Below are 22762 nucleotides of genomic sequence, written 5' to 3'. Positions count from 1 at the left end.
GGCGGTGTATGCTTCCTCCACTAAACCACCCTCCTCCTCCTGCTCCTCCTCCAATGCAACCTCTGTATCGCAATCAAGATGTGTCAGCAGCAGCAGCACGTCGCCAGCAGTCGGTGTCGCGCGGCGTGGCAGCACAGCGGTGAGCAAGCGTCAGCAGGCCGTGCTGAAACTACTCAGCTTAGGAGAGAAGTGGCACACGGCCCACAATCTGCTGCAGGGTCTGACAGAGCAGACCGACCGCTGGCTTGCGCCGCTGAGCCTCCAACCGGGCATGGTCGTGTGTGACAACGGCCGTAACCTGGTGGCGGCTCTGCAGCTCGGCAGCCTCACGCACGTGCCATGCCTGGCCCATGTCTTTAATTTGGTGGTTCAGCGCTTTCTGAAAAGCTACCCACACTTGTCATACCTGCTCGGAAAGGTGCGCGGGGTCAGCGCACGTTTCCGCAACTCCAAGACGGACGCTGCCACCCTGCGGACCCTGCAACATCGGTTTAATCTGCCAGTGCACCGACTGCTGTGCGACGATGAATTCATGAATGGGTGTGAGTGAGGGATGCCTCTGATTGGTCAGGCTGTGACCAATCAGAGGCATCTCATTCAGCAGGCGGGGATTTTAAATCCCCGGCTGCTGAATACTACTCACAGCTGTTCAGAGCAGTTCAGGAGAACTGCAGCCTGCCGCGCTGAACTCCGTCTGCCGGGACCCGGTAAGTATATATATATTTTTTATTTTTACACATTTCTGGATGAATTACAGGGAAGGGCTTATATATTTAACCCCTTCCCGACAATTCATCCCGCGATCGCCGGCAGCCCATTGCTTTCAATGGAGCCGGCTGTATTGCCGGCTCCATTGAATTCAATGCGCTGGACAGCGCTGCACTCCCCCGGCCCGTTTCTAATGAAACGCGGCTAGGAGCAGATTTTTGGGGCGATTTTTCGGCCCCGGTCACGAGATTTGTGGATGCACATCCGTCATGCGATCCGCAAATCGCGGGAAAAAACGCCCGTGTGACCGAGGCCTAAGAGTGAATTAGGGCGATAGCTGCCACAGGCTTCCGTATCTTTGCTCTCTTTTTGAATTAGTATAATGAAGGCCTCTAAAAATTGTTTACGGAGTTCTGCGCCCAAGAGTAGTGAGTTGCATAATTCTGTAAAAAATGAGAGGAGTATTTTTGAAAATCTTTTGTAAGAAAATGTTGGTAGGCCATCAGGACCAGGGCTCTTCCCATTGGGAATGGAGAATAGGGTATCTGACACCTCAGAGGAGGTAAAAGGGCGTATCCATTGAGATTTCTCATCATCTGGTAAAATGGGAAGATTAAGAGAGTCTAGGAAGGACATCACATCAGCTAGATCCGCATTTCAATTGTTAGGGGTTGTAAGGTTATCTAAGTTGTAAAGTATAATAATTCTCGAATTCTAATGCTTTATCCGCTGTGGAAGTAACTTTATTACCTTCTGGGAGGTAATTTTTATTTTGTAGATGAAAGCTTTTTCTTTGTGTTTTTTTAATTAAATTTGACATGAGTTTAGAGCTTTTGTCCCCATGAGAGTATATTTTATACTAGAAATGGAGACAAATAGAGACTTCACTGCTTTTATATTCAATACATTCCTGAATTTGTTCCTAGTATTTCTCAGTTCATCAAGATCTTTGTGATTTTGTGAATGTTTGTGTGTTAAGTGTAGGCAAGATATTTGGGCCAATAGAGAATGAATCTCTTTCTCGCTTTGTTTCTTAATGTGCCCAAGGCTATTAATTTCCCTCTAATTACAGCTTTGTGTGTTTCCCAGAGTATCGGAAGTGAGGTAACTGGAGTATCATTTAAGTTTACTTGAGAAAGTTGAAGTGTCCTTCATGTTCATTTAATGTGGGATTCAGTCTCCATGTGCGCTCTCTGGCCAGGAGATTATCGAAGGTGAATATAACAGAAACAGGGGCATGTTCTGAGATTGAAAAAGTACCAATATTGACTTTAATAGCTTGAATGTGTTTCCCTAAAACAAATAGGTTGTCTAGTCTGTGATATGTGGAGTGGACTTGGGATAAATACATGTAATCCCTTGTCTCAGGATTGAATAATCCCCAGGAATCTTGTAAATTTGAATCAAAAAGAGCACTTTTAAACTTACGGAGTGGCTTATAGGAGGACGAAGTAGATCGGGCTGTAGTATCTATCTCGGGATCTATTGCTAAATTGAAGTCGCCTCTACTACAACCTCTGCAAAATCTGCAAATTCAGTTACTGTGCGGATTAGCCAGGGTAGTTGGTTTTGATTAGAGGTACACATTTGCGAAATAAATTTTGTTAGGAGCTGTCGTGCCTTTTAAAAAGAAAAATCTGCCATGAGGATCTGCCTTCATAAGGGTTGGGGTGAAGGGGGTGTTTTTGCTTATTGCTATGGACACTCCACGTGAGGCCAAAGAGTAAGTGCTATGGAGCCATTTGCTATATGAAAGGGAAGGTATGAAAAGGTATATTGTTATGCCTACAGTGGGTTTCTTGGAGAAACACCACTCCTGAATTAAGTTTTTTAAGTAAGGAGAATATTTGATTTAATTTTGGGAGGGGGGTCATCCCTCTGACTTTGAAAGATGTACATTTAATATCTGCCATGGTTAGTATACGGAGGGTAGACAGCATCTAACAAGTCTCCAGGTGTCACCTAAAATAATTGATGTCAACTCGTCAAAACAAAACATATGTGCAAAGCTCACTGCACAAGGCATCGAGTTAAAGAACTGGGGTGTGCCCGGATGTGGAGGAGGTCCAATAGAAGTGTCAACTTGCTCCCAACCACTATGGGGAATTAGGGACAAGAAGAGGGGCCTGGATCCTGCAACACAACTGCACATGTGGGGGTGTAGGGCGGACATGCGTCAAAGAAGTTTGGGTGAGCCCCCAAGACCTCCAAATCATCAGTACATAACATTTAATTATGTCAGGTAGTTAAAGATGTCATTAATGGGTAATGTGCAGAAAAACTGCAGGATATTACGAAGCTCTGACAGGATCAGACCAGCATCATTTAGTGTTATGTCTCTGAGAATCAGAGACACCAAGACAACAGAAGCCAAAGACACCGCCACACCACCCTGGCTTGCCACCTCTGTTGAATGAGCATTGGGCAAGTGACCGCACAGCGGCAGGAGACCACGATCCAGCAGCGTCTGGTCCACCCTGCTTGCAATCGGCACAGCAGAGTACTTCCAGGGAAGGATTGAATACACGAGTGTCAGGCTGATTAATCATCAATAAATTTCCCAATAAGTGGTGCATTCAAGTCATATCTATATAGGAGAATTGCAGGGAGATAAGACACAAGCTCACAAACTATTTTGAGGTTCCAGGTCTCATAGGCTCCTATGGGAGTCTATGGGAACGGCCAGCGTATTCAGGCAAGAGATAGAACAAGTCCTATCTTTTCCGAATGGCGTAAAAGTGTCCGGTCGGAATGCACACCGTATTCGCCATCTTTGCCGGCTGTCCGATTTTACACACTGGAAAATCGCACATCTGAACAAGTGCATTGGAATCCAATGTTTCAGATGGTCACAATTTTCGGCCGCCATTTTATCACGGCAAAATCGCCACGATGAAACGCTTGTGTGAAACTAGCCTAAAGGCGGTGAATACATACACACTCACAACTTTCCAATTTTTATTTATTTATTCTTTTTAACAAGGTACTTTTATTCATTGCACTTTAGCAGTTTAGACTATATCGTCAGGTCCATTACATCAACTCCAAATTAAAGTCTACTTCAAGCCTAGGTTGTAATGCAACAAAACAGCAAAAACACTAAGGGGTGAATACTTTCACAAGGCACTATAGCTGTGAATAGCTCATCAAAACAACTGCAATCAGTAGGTTGTCTGTTTTTTTCAGGAAATACTATGTATAGGGTTTAGGGCTGCATTTATTTCTTTAGGAGTGTGTCTCCTATATTACATAGGCTGTTACTTTAAAGGAAAAAAAATCTGCTAAAATTAGATTTTGGTCCTTTTCAGTTATGGTGACGTTATGAAAATATGTGCATGCAGATTAGGCCTAAGTAATATACAGGGTGTGTTCAAAAAATATCCGACCTTAATTTTTTGTGTTTAAACAAATGAAGCTAGGGAGGCGGAGTTTGGTGCACGTATTTAGGCAACCCAAAAGTGCATGCTTGATTTTTTTTCCTGCCTGCAAAAGCCGTTAGTCGCCGGTAGATAGCCGATGAGGGAGGAAGTGTAAGTAAGCGATGTCTCATTCTCTCTTTTGACAAAATGACAGAAAAACGTGAACAATGCTACTGCACTAAATTTTGTGTAAAGCTTGGTGATTCCCAAGTGGAAAACAATCTGCAAGATTCAAAAGGCCTTTGGGGACAAAGCAATGGGCTCTACACAGATAAAGAAGTGGTACAACCGCTTCAAAGAGGGGCGCACATCGGTGGACAGTCAGGCTCCCTACTCTCCCGACATGGCTCCATGTGACTCTTGGCATTTCCCCCAGCTGAAAATGCCCCGGATTTCAGTCCAGATACGCGCCATCTCAAAAGCAGCATATCAGCACTTCTTCCGACAGTGGCAGAAGTGTTGTTAGAAGTGTGTGGCTGCCCAAGAGGACTACTTTGAAGGAGATGAGTGTAAGATTGTTGTATCTGAATACAAATATTTTTTATGACTTAAGGTTGAATACTTTTTGAACACACCTCGTAAATATGATGTTTGTACATGTTGAACTTTTATTTTTAAGAGGTATTGTGCCAATTATTTTCCACAAAATTGCATGTGTGCTTAACCCCTTAATGACGCGGGCATTTTTCTTTTTCCATTTTCGTTTTTTCCTCCCCCCTTTAAAAAAATCATAACTCCTTTATTTATCCATCCACGTCGCTGTATGAGGGCTTGTTTTTTGCGGGACGAGTTGTATTTTTCAATGGTGCTATTTAAAGTACCATATAAGGTACTGAAAAACTTTTTAAAAATTCTAAGTGGAGTAAAATGAAAAAAAAACGACATTTTGCCATCTTTTAGTGCGTCTTGCTTCTACGGCGCACAAATGGCAACAAAAACGACATGATAACTTTATTCTATGGGTCGGTCCGATTACTACGATGCCAAACTTGTATAGGTTGTTTTTTACTATACTCCTCTTTTTTTTTTTTAAAGACATAAAATTTTTTTCAATTATTTTCTGCGGTCATTTTGTTCGCGCAATAACTTTTTTATTTTTCCGTCGACGTAGTTGAGCAAGGTTTCATTTTTTGCGGGATGTCCTGTAGTTTCTGATAGTACCGTTTTGGAATACATACGACTTTTTGATCGCTTTTTATTGCGTTTTTTCTGGGAGACAGGGTAACTAAAAAAATGCATTTCTGGCGTTCTTCATTTCTTTTTTCGAACGACGTTCACCGTGCGGGAAAAATTATGTGGTACTTTGATAGTTTGGACTTTTACGGACGCGTTGATACCAAATACATATTTTTAATTTATTATTTAGATTTTTTAATAATAGATATGGCAAAAGGGGGGAGATTTAAACTTTTACAACTTTTTTTTTTTTTCAATTAAAAAAAAACTTTATTGATTTTTTTTTTTACTTTACTTTGAAGTCCCCCTGGGGGACTTTAAGATGCGATGCTTTGATCGCTCCTGCAGTATGACGTAATGCTATAGCATTACGTCATATTGCTTTTTGACAGGCAGCCTATGAAGCCACCCCACGGGGACGGCTTGATAGGCAGTCTGCTAAGGCAGCCCTGGGGCCTTTCATTAGGCCCCCGGCTGCCATGACACATGCACGGCTCTCCCGATCTCACCGCGGGGGGGCCGTGCGGGACCCCCGAACATCGTTCGGGTGATTTAAATGCCGCTGTCAGAATTGACAGCGGCATTTAAATGGTTAATAGCCGCGATCGGCCGCGCGGCCGCTCGCGGCTATTGCCCGCGGATGTCAGCTGTTATAAACAGCTGATGCCCGCACTGTATGAAGAGAGGTTGCATCGCAACCTCTCTTCATACATACCCCGACGCTCCATGACGTACCAGGTACGTCATTGGTCGTTAAGGGGCATTTTGACAAGGTGGCAGGTGTTTTCTTTCAGAAAATAACTACTAAAAAGCTAAAAATAATGCAGAGCATCTTTTTAGATATAATATCCAGAAACTTGGTTTTATAGAATAAAAAAAAAGACTTGCTCCATTTATGATGTTATGCACAGGGCATTTTTAGAAGCTTTGGTCCAACCACAGGGTATGCAGGAACATATGGATAAATGCTCCCATCAAATATTACAGCATAGAGTATCTAGAACCATTCCAGCCATACCAGGAATAGTGCTCCCCAAAATTGCAAAATCAGGAAAGGGATCCACTTAATCAAAAGTATATTCCAAATGTTATTATATCCCACTGAGATGTGTTTTGGAACTTTGACACCTTACTCAAGTTAAAGACAAATCCAAAACAAAAACTATGCCACTATGCCAATATTTAAGTATACAGAAACCCCTTCCCCAAAAAGTCATCCAACGACTTATTAATATAAAAATATTCTTTATCTTATTGATGCAAAAGATTTTTTTTGTACTGTATTAATAGAAGGTCGGTGAGGAGACTTATAAGGCCACCTGTGCTCGTCTAGGAAATATGCAAATGAGAAGATGGTTTTGGTTTACAATGTTCAAAAAGTCTAACATTGACTTACAAGAATTCTGCCTTGCAATAGTTGGTGCTGCAGAGGTATTGTTCCATCTCCCATTTGCATATTTCCCAGAGGAGTATGGATGGCCTTATAAATCTCCCCACACACCCCTTTCAGATGTTCTCCATAAGGAGAAAAAATACCCTTCCTAATTAGTTTAAGTATCAGTAACAGGTTTTCACATTTCATTAGAGAAGTCTAGAGGAGCATAAGCCATTCAATGGGTTTAGTAGACAAAGTAATTTTTGTGTCTTGTCACAGTGTTCCCTTCAGCCTGGACTTAGCATAAAGTGTGATCTATGGCTATGTGACCATCTCCTGGAAGCCTTGCAGACCACACTTCTATAGCATATTTAGATCCCATAACATCTTTAAAGTTATTGTGTCAAGTTATATAGTTATTGCTCATCCACAGGATAGTGGATACTCTTGTGATTGGCGAGGGTCTGACTGATGGGACTCCCACCACTCCCAAGAATGGGATACCCAAATGTTACCACATGAATGGAGTGGAGGACACTCATGCTTGCTGCTGCTCCATTCATTTCAAAGGGAACATCAGAAATTGCTGAGTATAAGCCCTCAGCAATCTCCGACACATCCACTGTAATTATTGGAGCAGCAGTGTGCCTTGGCAACCCTCGTTCTCAACATTGGTGGGGATTGCAACAGTCAGACTTCCAATAATCATACAATTGGGATAGAGGATACCTTTATAATTTAGCACAACCGCTTTAACCTCTTAGTGACCACCCACATGCCTTTTTACGACTGTCACTAAGAGGCCTTATTCTGATTCATACATCTTTTCATGGTATCAGAAGTCTAGCATGGGAAGCAGGGGTGTGACTATGATGGTAGCCAGGCTCTAGCTTTAATTGCAAAATGGCTGCCAATCCCAGGTGTGTAACCCTTTACATGACGTAATCAATGCAGTAGAGGCACGTAAAAGGCTGACAGAAGGCTCCCTCTGTCACCGATTTGACACCCCACAATGTGATCGTGGGTTGCTATGGCACCCAGAGGCATGAAGATGCCCTCCAATCTGGAGCCTCTGGCCAAGCTTTAGAGGTCAGTATAATAAACTGTGATACTGCAAGTATTTCAGTGTATTATAGAAACAAGCACAAGTAATGAAACTCAACTCATCTAGTGGAACAAAAGCTAAGGATGCTTGTCCACAGGCGTGAATCACGTTGTCTGAAGCTTTCCTTAGCATTGCCATGGAAAGCGCCGGCCCCCTGTCCACCAGCGGAGAATCATTGCAATTCTCCGCTCGTGGTCGGCAATTCGCAGCATGCTGCAAATTGCCCCAATTCTCCACGGTCAGCCTATCAGATTAGGCTGACCTGCGGAGAACTGTCTGCGGCTCTTGCTCCCGGGCAGCGGCTCCCGCAGCAGAGCTCGGCTGCGGTATACTGCAACGCCCATGGACAGGGGGCTAAACGTGAAGAAAGTGCAAAAAAAAAAAAGTAAAAGTATGTAAGACAAAAAGACATCAAAAATTTGATATCATTGGGTTTCCAATGAGCCACATTAAAAAGCTAGTAAATTTAACCCACACTGTAAAAAATATATATAAAAAAGCCTGTCCGAAAAAACTAACTTTACAAATCTCACCTCACCAAAAACTAAATAAAAGACGATCAGAAAGCTATATGAATAAGCAAATGGTACTATTAAAAAGTACACCTTGGCCATCAAAAAAGAAAAAAGCTCTCACACAGCATCACTATCAGAAAAGAAAAGAGGTCACTGAATGTGGTCATAGAAATTTTTTTTTTAAAGAAAGTGTAAAAAAAAAAGTAGCAAAACATAAAAAAATACTACGTAAATTTGGTATTAACATAATCGGGCTGACCTGCAAAATTAATTTAACATATTATTTAAAACTCACGATGAATGCCATAAAAAAGCAAAAAAAGCATGCCAGAATTTCAGATTTGGCTAATGGAATAAAAAGTAATTAAAATTGTATGTTTCTAAAAATGGGATCAATAAGACAAGAGCTCATCCCACAAAAATGAGCCCTCACAGAGCTCAGTCGATGAAAACAAAATGCTATGGCACTTGGAATGCGGTGACACAAAAGAAAATCTTTAAACAATAAAAGGCTTTCAGTGTACAAATACAGCAAAACATAAAAATCCATATCGCCGGAATAAAGCTGAGGCTCACATGGGCGTAGGTGTTTTTACGTTCGCCCGCCGGCAGCTAAAAATGTGTGATCAGGCGCACAAATCTGCTGTCTGTGCGCCCGATCAGACTGCCGGGGCCCAGCGCATATACGGCTAACTCACAATGCCATCGGGCAGAGCTCCCCCTTTTCTCCCCCTTACCGGCTCTCGGCAAGAAAAAAAGGCAGGACGAGGCAGGAGCTAGTGTGCTAAGTTTCCACTTCCTCTCTGCCTATTGTCAGCAGCCAGCAATGGGAGGGGGCGGGAGCTTAACTACTAGCTCCCGCCCCCTCCCATTGCAAACAGCCAGCAAGGAGAGAAGAGGAGGGGAGAAGGGGGAGGGAATCTAGCAGTCACGCTGCTAAACGCACTCCCACCTCTCTTCTCCAGCAGCTGTCATAGGCTCCCATATGAGTCTATGCAGCCGCCGCTGTATTCTGGCCAAAAAGATAGTTCCAGGACTATCTTTTCTGTCCGGTGTAAAAGCGCCCAGCCAAAATGTGCTATCTTGGCTGGCTGGGCGCTTTTACATGACGGAATTCAATGCACCAGATGTTAGTGTATATCAGCCAGCTGTGAAAACAGTGGTCAATGTATGCTTGTGTGAATAAAGCCTGACCCAGAGAATAATATTATCACATTATTTGTTCCTCATGCCGAATGCCGTAAAAATGGAATTCTAAAAGCAAATGGCAAAATGTATTTTTTCCCAATCCTACCAAAAAGAATTAATAAAAGCTATACAATACTTTCTAAGTGCCCAGAAATTATTCCATTAGAAAATAGAACTTGTTACAAAAAAACAAGCCCTCATACGGCGATGCTGATGGGAAAATTAAAAGTTATGACTTTAGGAATGTGACGTTGAAAAAAAAACTGAATAATTGAATGTCATTAAAGACTAAAGGTGACCTGTCTTTAACAAGTTAAGGTTCTGCTGTAACCAAGGCAATACAAGAACAAACTGAAGGCCAGTTTCAGCAAATCACTGGTTAAGTTAAATTTAACAATTTCACTCATCTCTTCTTTATGAAAATACAATTCATGCATTTTTACAGCACAGAACAGCTGAAATCTACCTTTAGGATCTGTGTTGGATTCAAAAGTCAGAATGGGCTGTTCTATGAGACGAATCAGATCATCTTCCTGGAAATTCCTCATCCGCACGTTTGATTGTCCAACATGTTTGAATCTCTTTGTTCCTGTGAAAGGATCTGTAATTAGAGCAAACAAAAAATAATTACAACTAGTTCACTACAGCAGTGTCTTTGAGATTCATAGTTGTTCCAGCATTTGCTTTGCATGGCAATTGAGTAAATGATAGACTAGTAATAGAGATGAGCGAGCACCAAAATGCTTGGGTGCTCGTTACTCGGGACAAAATTTTCGCGATGCTCGAGGGTTCGTTTCGAGTAACGAACCCTATTGAAGTCAATGGGCGACCCGAGCATTTTTGTATATCGCCGATGCTCGCTAAGGTTTCCATTTGTGAAAATCTGGGCAATTCAAGAAAGTGATGGGAACGACACAGAAACGGATAGGGCAGGCGAGGGGCTACATGTTGGGCTGCATCTCAAGTTCCCAGGTCCCACTATTAAGCCACAATAGCGGCAAGAGTGGGCCACCCCCCCTCCCAACAATTTTTACTTCTGAAAAGCCCTCATTAGCAATGCATACCTTAGCTAAGCACCACACTACCTCCAACAAAGCACAATCACTGCCTGCATGACACTCCGCTGCCACTTCTCCTGGGTTACATGCTGCCCAACCCCCCTCCCCCCTCGCACGACCCAGTGTCCACAGCGCACACCAAATTGTCCCTGCGCAGCCTTCAGCTGCCCTCATGCCACACCACCCTCATGTCTATTTATAAGTGCGTCTGCCATGAGGAGGAGCCGCAGGCACACACTGCAGAGGGTTGGCACGGCTAGGCAGCGACCCTCTTTAAAAGGGGCGGGGCGATAGCCCACAATGCTGACCAAAGCAATGAGAAATCCAATCCTGTGCCACCTCCATCTGGAGCTGCACACGTGGGCATAGCAATGGGAAACCTATATGCCACACACTATTCATTCTGTCAAGGTGTCTGCATGCCCCAGTCAGACCGCGTTTTTTTATAAATAGTCACAGGCAGGTACAACTCCGCAATGGGAATTCCGTGTGCACCCACAGCATGGGTGGCTCCCTGGAACCCACCGGCTGTACATAAATGTATCCCATTGCAGTGCCCTGGACAGCAGAGCTAACGTCAGATTAAATGCAGGTGGGCTTCGGCCCACACTGCATGCCCCAGTCAGACTGGGGTTCTTTATAAGTAGACACATGCAGTTACAACTCCGTGTGGACCGACAGCATGGGTGGGTGCCAGGAAGCCACCGGCGGTACATAAATATATCCCATTGCATTGCCCATCACAGCTGAGGTAATGTCATGTTTAATGCAGGTGGGCTTCGGCCCACACTGCATGCCCCAGTCAGACTGGGGTTCTTTAGAAGTGGACACATGCAGTTACAACTCCGTGTGGACCGACAGCATGGGTGGCTCCCTGGAACCCACCGGCGGTACATAAATATATCCCATTGCATTGCCCATCACAGCTGAGGTAATGTCATGTTAAATGCAGGTGGGCTTCGGCCCACACTGCATGCCCCAGTCAGACTGGGGTTCTTTAGCAGTGGACACATGCAGTTACAACTCCATGTGGACCGACAGCATGGGTGGCTCCCTGGAACCCACCGGCGGTACATAAATATATCCCATTGCAGTGCCCAGCACAGCTGATGTAACGTCAGCTTTGATGCAGGTGGGCAAAAAATTAATTGGATTACACTGTAGGCGGGGGCCCCAAAAAATTGGTGTACCAACAGTACTAATGTACGTCAGAAAAATTGCCCATGCCCAACCAAGAGGGCAGGTGAAACGCATTAATCGCTTTGGTTAATGTGGCTTAGTTGGTAACTAGGCCTGGAGGCAGCCCAGTTAAAATAAAAATTGGTTGAGGTGAAAGTTTCAACGCTTTAATGAGCATTGAAACGTATAAAAATTGTTTACAAAAATTATATGACTGAGGCTTGTGGGCCTAAGAAAAATTGCCCGTTCGGCGTGATTACGTGAGGTTTCAGGAGGAGGAGCAGGAGCAGGAGGAGGAGGATGAATATAATACACAGATTGATGAAGCTAAAAGGTCCCCGTTTTTGATGGTGATAGAGAACGATGCTTCCATCCGCGGGTGCAGCCTACGTATTGTTTAGGTATCGCTGCTGTCTGCTGGTGGAGAAGAAAAGTCAGGGGAAATCCAGGCTTTGTTCATCTTTATGAATGTAAGCCTGTCGGCACTGTCGGTTGACAGGCAGGTACGCTTATGCGTGATGATTCCCCCAGCCGCACTAAACACCCTCTCTGACAAGACGCTAGCCGCAGGACAAGCAAACACCTCCAGGGCATACAGCGCGAGTTCAGGCCACGTGTCCAGCTTCGACACCCAGTAGTTGTAGGGGGCAGAGGCGTCACAGAGGACGGTCGTGCGATCGGCTATGTACTCCCTCACCATCCTTTTACAGTGCTCCCACCGACTCAGCCTTGACTGGGGAGCGGTGACACAGTCTTGCTGGGGAGCCAGAAAGCTGTCAAAGGCCTTAAAGAGTGTTCTCCTGCCTGTGCTGTACATGCTGCCTGATCTCCGTGCTTCCCCTGCTACCTGGCCCTTGGAACTGCGCCTTCTGCCACTAGCACTGTCGGATGGGAATTTTACCATTAGCTTGTCCGCCAGGGCCCTGTGGTATAGCATCACTCTCGAACCCCTTTCCTCTTCGGGTATGACAGTGGAAAGGTTCTCCTTATACCGTGGGTCGAGCAGTGTGTACACCCAGTAATCCGTAGTGGCCAGAATGCGTGTAACGCGAGGGTCACGAGAAAGGCATCCTAACATGAAGTCAGCCATGTGTGCCAGGGTATCTGTACGCAACACATGGCTGTCCTCACTAGGAAGATCACTTTCAGGATCCTCCTCCTCCTCCTCCTCAGGCCATACACGCTGAAAGGATGACAGACAAGCAGCATGTGTACCCTCAGCAGTGGGCCAAGCTGTCTCTTCCCCCTCCTCCTCATCCTCCTCATGCTCCTCCTCCTCAACGCGCTGAGATATAGACAGGAGGGTGCTCTGACTATCCAGCGACATACTGTTTTCCCCCGCCTCCGTTTCCGAGCGCAAAGCGTCTGCCTTTATGCTTTGCAGTGAACTTCTCTAGAGGCATAGCAGAGGAATGGTGACGCTAATGATTGCAGCATCGCCGCTCACCATCTGGGTAGACTCCTCAAAGTTTCCAAGGACCTGGCAGATGTCTGCCAACCAGACCCACTCTTTTGTAAAGAATTGAGGAGGCTGACTCCCAATGCGCCACCCATGTTGGAGTTGGTATTCCACTATAGCTCTACGCTGCTCATAGAGCCTGGCCAACATGTGGAGCGTAGAGTTCCACCGTGTGGGCACGTCGCACAGCAGTCGGTGCACTGGCAGATTAAACCGATGTTGCAGGGTGGCAGCGTCCGTGTGGGACTTGCGGAAATGTGCGCAGAGCCGGCGCACCTTTCTGAGCAGGTATGACAAGTGTGGGTAGCTTTTCAGAAAGCGCTGAACCACCAAATTTACGACATGGGCCAGGCATGGCACGTGTGTGAGGCTGCTGAGCTGCAGAGCCGCCACCAGGTTACGGCCGTTGTCACACACGACCATGCCCGGTTGGAGGCTCAGCGGCGCAAGCCAGCGGTCGGTCTGCTCTGTCAGACCCTGCAGCAGTTCGTGGGCCGTGTGCCTCTTCTCTCCTAAGCTGAGTAGTTTCAGCACGGCCTGCTGACGCTTGCCCACCGCTGTGCTGCCATGCTGCGTGACACCGACTGCTGGCGACGTGCTGCTGCTGACACATCTTGATTGCGAGACAGAGGTTGCGTAGGAGGAGGAGGAGGAGGGTGGTTTAGTGGAGGAAGCATACACCGCTGCAGATACCACCACCGAGCTGGGGCCCGCAATTCTGGGGGTGGGTAGGACGTGAGCGGTCCCAGGCTCTGACTCTGTCCCAGCCTGCAGTAAATTTACCCAATGTGCCGTCAGGGAGATATAGTGGCCGTGCCCGCCTGTGCTTCTCCACGTGTCCGTTGTTAAATGGACCTTGGCAGTAACCGCGTTGGTGAGGGCGCGTACAATGTTGTGGGAGACGTGGTCGTGCAGGGCTGGGACGGCACATCGGGAAAAGTAGTGGCGACTGGGAACCGAGTAGCGCGGGGCCGCCGCCGCCATCATGCTTTTGAAAGCCTCCGTTTCCACAACCCTATACGGCAGCATCTCCAGGCTGATCAATTTGGCTATGTGCATGTTTAACGCTTGAGCGTGCGGGTGCGTGGCGGCGTACTTGCGCTTGCGCTCAAACACTTGCGCTAGCGACGGCTGGACGGTGCGCTGAGAGACATTGCTGGATGGGGCCGAGCACAGCGGAGGTGAGGGTGTGGGTGCAGGCCAGGAGACGGTAGTGCCTGTGTCCTGAGAGGGGGGTTGGATCTCAGTGGCAGGTTGGGGCACAGGGGGAGAGGCAGCGATGCAAACGGGAGGCGGTGAACGGCCTTCGTCCCACCTTGTGGGGTGCTTGGCCATCATATGTCTGCGCATGCTGGTGGTGGTGAGGCTGGTGGTGGTGGCTCCCCGGCTGATCTTGGTGCGACAAAGGTTGCACTCCACTGTTCGTCGGTCTTCTGCACTCTCAGTGAAAAACTGCCAGACCTTTGAGCACCTCGGCCTCTGCAGGGTGGCATGGCGCGAGGGGGCGCTTTGGGAAACAGTTGGTGGATTATTCGGTCTGGCCCTGCCTCTACCCCTGGCCACCGCACTGGCTCTTCCAACCTGCCCTGCTGCTGCACTTGCCTCCCCCTCTGAAGACCTGTCCTCAGTAGGCTTAGCAAACCAGGTGGGGTCAGTCACCTCATCGTCCTGCTGCTCTTCCTCCGAATCCTCTGTGCGCTCTTCCCTTGGACTTACTCCAATTACTACTACTTGATTGATAGACAACTGTGTCTCATCGTCATCGTCCTCCTCACCCACTGAAAGCTCTTGAGACAGTTGCCGGAAGTCCCCAGCCTCATCCCCCGGACCCCGGGAACTTTCCAAAGGTTGGGCGTCGGTCACGACAAACTCCTCCAGTGGGAGAGGATTCTGAACCATTGCTGCCCATTCTGGGCAGGGGCCCGAGAACAGTTCCTGGGAGTCTGCCTGCTCCTCAGAATGTGTCATTGTAATGGAGTGAGGAGGCTGGGAGGAAGGAGGAGCAGCAGCCAGAGGATTCAGAGTTGCAGCAGTGGACGGCGCAGAACTCTGGGTGGTCGATAGATTGCTGGATGCACTTTCTGCCATCCACGACAGGACCTGCTCACACTGCTCATTTTCTAATAAAGGTCTACCGCGTGGACCCATTAATTGTGAGATTAATCTGGGGACGCCAGAAACGTGCCTCTCTCCTAATCCTGCAGCAGTCGACTGCGATACACCTGGATCAGGAGCTCGGCCTGTGCCCACACCCTGACTTGAGCCTCCGCGTCCTCGCCCGCGTCCACGTCCACGTCCTCTAGGCCTACCCCTACCCCTCAGCATGGTGTATTACCAGTAGTGCAGAAACAGAACGCTGTAATTAAATGTGCCGCTTATTGGCCTGTGGTTGGAGGCTGACTTCGCTTACGGAACGCACAGCAGAGCCAGGAAAGAATTTTGCGCAAGCCTGCTGTAACACTTAGCTGGCTGCGTATTAATTAGAACTACTACCCCCAGCAGAGACGCAGTACACTCAGGACGGTCACAGGCAGCCCAAATAGAATGTTTTTTCCCAAATTTATTTGGAAAAGCCCACTGCCTATATAGACAGTATATCTCTTCACTGTCCCTGCCTCACCACTACTGGCCCTGGACTATGTAAAATTACTGCAGACTGTTTCCCTCTGGACAGGATGACAGCGGGGATGTAACGGCCAACGCAGAGCCAGGAAAGAATTTTGCGCAAGCCTGCTGTAACACTTAGCTGGCTGCGTATTAATTAGGACTACTACCCCCAGCAGAGACGCAGTACACTCAGGACGGTCACAGGCAGCCCAAATAGAATGTTTTTTCCCAATTTTTTGGGGAAAAGCCCACTGCCTATATAGACAGTATATCTCTTTCACTGTCCCTGCCTCACCACTACTGGCCCTGGACTATGTAAAATTACTGCACACTGTTTCCCTCTGGACAGGATGACAGCGGTGATGTAACGGCCAACGCAGAGCCAGGAAAGAATTTTCCGCAAGCCTGCTGTAACACTTAGCTGGCTGCGTATTAATTAGGACTACTACCCCCAGCAGAGACGCAGTACACTCAGGACGGTCACAGGCAGCCCAAATAGAATGTTTTTTCCAAAAATTTTTTGGAAAAGCCCACTGCCTATATAGACAGTATACGTCTTTCACCTTTTTCACTGTCCCTGCCTCAGCACTACTGGCCCTATACTATGTAAAATTACTGCAGACTGAGGATGCAATGCTCTGCACGGCCGATATACCAAAAAAAAAAAAAAAGTGCAACACTGCAAAAAGCAGCCTCAACAGTACTGCACACGGTCAGATGTGGCCCTAAGAAGGACCGTTGGGGTTCTTGAAGCCTAAAATAACTCCTAACACTCTCCCTATAGCAACTCCAGCAAGACAGCACTTTCCCTGAACTATGTCAGAATGCATCTGTGGCGAGCCGTGGGAGGGGCCGATTTATATACTCGGGTGACACCTGATCTCGCCAGCCACTCACTGCAGGGGGGTGGTATAGGGCTTGAACGTCGCAGGGGGAAGTTGTAATGCCTTCCCTGTCTTTCTATTGGCCAGAAAAGCGCGCTAACGTCTCAGAGATGAAAGTGAAAGTAACTCGAACATCGCGTGGTACTCGTCTCGAGTAACGAGCATCTCGAACACGCTAATACTCGAACGAGTATCAAGCTCGGACGAGTACGTTCGCTCATCTCTAACTAGTAATATGAATGAAACTTGTTGTCCAAACTGCAGGCATCAAGTTATGGAGCAAAAGAAGCTGAGCAGATTGATTTATAGTTTTATTGGGGAAAGAGTTGGTATAACTTGTATTTTAATTACTTAACCAGAGGTGTAACTATAGGGGATGCAAAGGATGTGCTTGCACCCAGGCCCATACGACCTCTCTTATCCATATAGGGAGCCCAGTACTATGAATAAAGCATTACAATTGGGGCCCTGTTACAGATTTTGCATTGGGGCCCAGAAGCTTCAAATTGTGCCTCTGACTTAAACCTTGCATATTCCAAGCTGAACAGTCCAATGGGCAGTCCTATCAGTGATTGGCAGCTATCTGTGAATGGTTGTACATACGGAGGCAACTGTCAATCACTTATAGGACCACCCATTGAACTGTTCAGCTCAGAATGTGCAAGGGTTTAAATGAATAAAATACAAGTTATACTGAATCTTTCCCCATAAAACTATACATCAATCTGCTTAGCTCCTCCTGCTCTATAACATGAAGCCTGCAGTTTACAAAGTACCGTATGTTCAAGCTGACAGATAACCTTTAATAGAGTTTTCCCACAAAATACACTTCTCACCCATAGTATCTATAGAATCCCCACAATCATTTAAAGTTGGTCCCAAGTCCTCCATTTCCATTTTAATGCATAACCATAGTGAAGAGGAGATTAAATGGAGCAGCATCCTGCTACCCAAGTCAAAGTCTATCAATCTTCCAGAAACAGCCGAGTATGTTGCATATCCACCCCCTTATTTCTATGCACAGACACCTACAATTAAAGAAAGTCATAAGTTGCAAAAAGTACTGCAATGTATTTAAAAGAAAGAAAGAAAAACACCAGATGTGATCTGTGCAGAGGGCATTCTGCAGGGAGGATTGGAAGTGAGCTGTGACTATTACCTAATGTAAATGGTGAATCCTGTGTTAGCTCTAAATATAAACTAGCTGATATACCTGGCTTCATCCAAGATAATTTGGTATAGGTGTTTATTTGTTTGCACAGAAAATTTTATGAAGTCGTGGTTACTTCAGAGGAACCAAGGAATAAAATATGTATACACATAGAGGAGCATTAGATTCTCCTCAGACTGCATGTACTGATGTCCCTCTGCAAAATGTGCCACCATCCCACTCTCCTCACTTTTTACCCTTAAAGGTAAGGCCCCTTTTATTCAAATTTACCTCAGACTGAAGGTTGCAGCCCTTTCTTAGCCTTAAAGTCATGCCCCACAAACGTGAAGTCCATGGCTGCTTTCTATATGTAGTTTACAGCCTTTCAGTATATGCACACAGAGGTCAGTTCGATTCTCTTCAGTATATACACAGAGAGGTGAGGTATATTCTCCTCAGTATATATACATAGAGGTGAGATAGATTTTCCTCAGTACATACACATAAAGGTGAGATAGATTCTCTTCAGTATACATCTCAAATCATCTCATCTATCACAGTTTTTCATGCTTAGAACTGAATATTGAAGTTGCAACCCCTTTACTTTTCCTATTTAGGACATAAAGAATGGTCATGCCAAATTTTACATTTATGCGGTACTGATGTGTGTTATTAGTTACATTACATTGGGGTCACTTACCTTTGCGCTTAGAATTGAATAATCAAGTTATGACCTCTTTACATTTCCTATTTAAGACCTAAACAATGGTCAAGCCAAATTCAAGTTTGTACGACACCAGGAAGTTAAAGAATTAGATTAGGTATACAACATAGGGGGTTACTTACTTTTGCACATAGAATTAAATAATCAAGTTACAACCCCTTTACTTTTCATGCGGTGCAGAGTGTTAAGGGAGCAGAAATGCAATTCTAAGCTCTCGCTCACGACCTGAAGGTTGTGGGTTCAATCCCAGTGTGGTTCAGGTAGCCGGTCAAGGTTCACTCAAACTTCAGAGGTTGGTAAAATGAGCTGCTGGTGGATAAAATGATGACTGTGGTAGTCCATGACAAAAATTAGTCTGCTGAGAAAACATCACATTGTGACGTCACCCAAGGAGTCAGTCATGACTTAGTGCTTGCACCAGGGTACCTTACCTTTATCTACATAACATAGGGGGTCACTTACTTTTGCACTTAGAATTAAATAATCAAGCTGTGACACCATTACTTTTCCTATTTATGACCTAAAGAATGGTTGCGCCAAATTTGAAGTTTGTACAACACTGGGAAGTTAGAAAATTAGTGGTGAGTTAGTTAGTGAGTCAGTCAGTGAGGGCTTTCACCTTTATATATAGATGTACCTTTCATTGCAGTGCTGCCTGACATGTTAAGCCACGCTCTTACGACCGTATAGGAATTGCATATGCTTGAATGGGAAAGAGAGCTGGGCCCTAACCCAGGGGAGAGCTCCTGGCAGCAGATATTTGACAACACCAGTACTACCTCTCAGTCGAATGATATCAAAGAGACTATAAAATACTTACTCGCTGCTATCTCGCCTAGAATAAGTTTCCAAAATTTCTCCCTTCTACCTTGATTTCCACTTGGCAGAGACACTAAGACCTTAGCACACATTCTGTGATTTTACCCAGGTGCATTGGAAAATAATTGAGACTGCTAAATTCTAAACTTAGGATTCAGCTCTCCCTTTGGTCTGCGCTCTTAAATGTAAACATACCATGCTTACCTAAAAAACTTTGACAGGTATCATCTCACATATCAGCAACTAAGTGAACCATCTTAGCTGGGGGACTCTACCTATTTCTTTCCCCAAAACTTTAGCCAAAATTAAAGAGATTCAGGTTAACAGACTGCCCAGATTTGAGGCGACTCGGTTAGTTTTGAATTTCAATTAGCTCTAAGGCTGCCTGCAGACGAGCGGAAATCCCGCCGCGGGATTTCCCGCGGGATTTCCGCCGCTGAAAGTCTGCATAGGAGTGCATTACAATACGCACTCCTATGCAGACGGCCGCGGTTTGGCCGCGCGAAATCTCGCGCGGCAAACAAACCGCGGCATGTTCTAATTTCCTGCGGGGCACGCACTCACCTGGCCGCCGGCTCCGGTCTGCGCATGCGCCGGCTGCGCGGCAGCCGGCACATCAAAGAGCCGGGGCCGCCAGGCGCGGGTGAGTACGCGGTCGTCCCTGCAGGCTCTGGGGTCGGATCGCGCGGCGAGATTTCTCGCTGCCGGATCCGACCCGCTCGTCTGCAGGCGGCCTTAACTCTGCCCTAGAAACATTTCTGGACAACACATATAAATAATGTTTTACAAGTTTACAACTTGTTTATTGGTGACTGGTTTCTATGAGTTCTTACTTGTAACCTGAAACTCCTTTGCTATCTTTACCCTTTCTGCAATTGTAAGCTTAGTTTTTCATTGTTTATACACTGTACAACAGCCATTTGTAGCCATTTTTCCCCTGAATGTGCAACCTGGTTTTATCACTTACACAATGCACTGCAATACTTCACTATTGTAGTATATTGTATTTCTGAAGGCATTCTATTAGGATGTGCTAGAAGCAAAAGGCCCGGACGCCCCAGGCTGCCATTAAACCAAACAGTTCATTGCAGGAAAGCTGTTCAAGATATCTGGAAATTTAAATGCCACTGTCAGAATTGATAGTAACATTGAAATGGTTAACAGCTGCAATTTAAGTTATTTCTAAAATAACTAAAACTTGGCTGCTGTGGCCAAGTTTTAGTTGTCAAAGACAGCTCACACCCACCGGATATAGAGCAGGCTTCTCTCCCGAGCAAAAATAGGAGTGGCCTTTTCAAGGGATGTGGCTAAATATATCCAAATGTTCAATATCAGTCAGTAGAATGAGCTGTGATTTCCTTTATTATAATTGTGTGACAGGAGCTATGTGATCATCATTATCAGTAATTGTGATACGAGTGTCTGTGTTCCCCTCTTGGCAGTTTCTTTGGCAATGTCCATGTACTGTAAAAGCATCACACAAACTGAAAATCTGACTAGAAAATTAATCCACTTGCCAAGCAGATCTGAGCTAGTCAAAATTCACATTACACGACCATCTAAGGAAGTAGAGGCTGGGGCTTTCAGATAAAAAGAAATAACTAACCAAGGTAATACTAGCTCACATATATAGTGGAAGGATAGCTACATAATAAATGAATAACAAAAAAAAATCACTGGAGTGGTCCTTTAAAGGCTATGGAAATTTCTGTGCATGAAAAATCAATACATACATATCTCACTAAGTCCCTGCAGAAAACAATGATGCACTTATCAGTTTGTTTGTTTTTTGCATTGAGTTTTCCTTGTGGTGTACTGAGAAAGCTTCACACTTGCATTGCCTTAAGTACTCCACTGAGATTACTGGCTGGGGGCATTCCAGAGCACAGATCAGCTGGTCTCTCTGTTGAATAAGCACAAGCTCAGCTCCACCACTCTCTTTCAGAGGCTATGTAGCCATGCCCACTCAATACTACACAGTGTATCTAATTTCTTACTTATCACTGAGGGAGGGGGGCCCTACATAACAAGGTGGCTAGGGATCAGGAGTTGATAGAAGGGTTAAAGCAGCAGTTGTGTAAAGAAGGACGGGATGAAAATAGGGGTATACAGGGATTGGTGGAGAGGGGCATATGTTAATTAAGGGGAGTGGGACGTCTTTGGAGGCAGGTTTTTAATATTTGGGTGGAGGGAGTTTGGTGGGTACAGCCTCAACTTTTCTGATTTATCCCCCTTTTACTTAATTGTGGTTGGGTCTGGTGCTTTGGGTAAGGATACAATGCTCCCATTGATTTTAATGGGGCCTTGCAGACCTGCGCTAGAAAACACAGTGATTTTCAAGCGCTGTCTGCTCTATTTTGCTGTGTTTTCATGCTTTTTAATGTTCCTCATCACCCATTACAATGTTGGGGTGTGTTAAAAAGCACTGTTGAATGCAGTAACCGATATTCGAAAATGGCAGAAAAAAATCGCAGCATCCTGCCAACGACATATGTAAGAGTTGCCTATGAGGGTCTTTGCTCATAAATCAGTCCTCCAGACTGCAGTTACTTGGAAAACAATACAAGTATAGAGACAAAACAATCGGAACTTTTTAATGAAAACCAATTACAAACAGTTTTCATTTCCAAAAAGACATTTATTAAAGAAAAAAAAGGTGCGAAAGAAGGGGGACCTAAGAGGCCTATAGGAGGTGCGCAAACACTCACATATGTAAGCACAAGAAGCTATTCAAATCAGGGTGGAGTGATTCCCCCACCAATGGGAACAAGCGTATTTGTGCAGAGTCACGCACAGAATATACTAGTTCTCTGTGCAAAAACGTTTCGCAGGAGTGAGCGTACTTTGAAACACGCTAGTCTGAAGCTGCCCTCAGATAGTATAAAATAAACAGACACTTGAATATGGTGTGCTGTGCTGTCAGCTTGCTCACTTCATATATCTCACGATCCACTGCTTGCTCAAGCAGGTTCACCTGCCCCCGGTCCTGGGCTTTAACCCATTCCCGCTCCAGGGCGTAAGTTTGCGCCCTGGGGATAGCGCGGGATCACATATGATCCCGCGATATCCCGCAGCGGGAGTCGGCTGTCAGTCACAGCCAGCGTCCCGCTGCAACAGCAGGGGGGCATCAGAGATGCGCCCCCCCGCTGTTAACCCCCTGCCTGCCGCGATCTAAGTGGATCGCGGCAGGGAAAGAGTTCACAGAGAGAGCGCGCTCCCTCTGTGTCTTCGGCCGGCTCTCGCAATGTTATCGTGTGAGCCCGGCCTGTCGCCATGGCAACAGGATGCCAGACACTGGCGTCCTGTGTTGCCACTGCCTGAGATCGCTGTATAAGCGATAAGGCATGGCAGAGCAGTAGCTCTGCCATGCCTTATCACAGCGATCATCAGGGCTGT

The 22762-nt window shown here is 45.9% G+C and overlaps 1 protein-coding gene across 1 annotated transcript in view; it reads right to left on the bottom strand.

The window, feature by feature from the left end:
• LOC136633600 (uncharacterized) overlaps window positions 1-22762 on the bottom strand; it is a 62674-nt gene that overhangs the window by 18367 nt on the left and 21545 nt on the right. The window contains exon 6 of the mRNA XM_066609359.1: window positions 9953-10087. Within this exon, the coding sequence (XP_066465456.1) occupies window positions 9953-10087 (135 nt within the window). The remainder of the gene's footprint in view (window positions 1-9952; window positions 10088-22762) is intronic.

The sequence above is a fragment of the Eleutherodactylus coqui genome, chromosome 6, assembly GCF_035609145.1.
Source record: "Eleutherodactylus coqui strain aEleCoq1 chromosome 6, aEleCoq1.hap1, whole genome shotgun sequence".
NCBI classification, from domain to species: Eukaryota; Metazoa; Chordata; class Amphibia; order Anura; family Eleutherodactylidae; genus Eleutherodactylus; species Eleutherodactylus coqui.
Note: the sequence above shows the minus strand (reverse complement) of the source record. Positions and strands in the feature narration are given on the sequence as shown.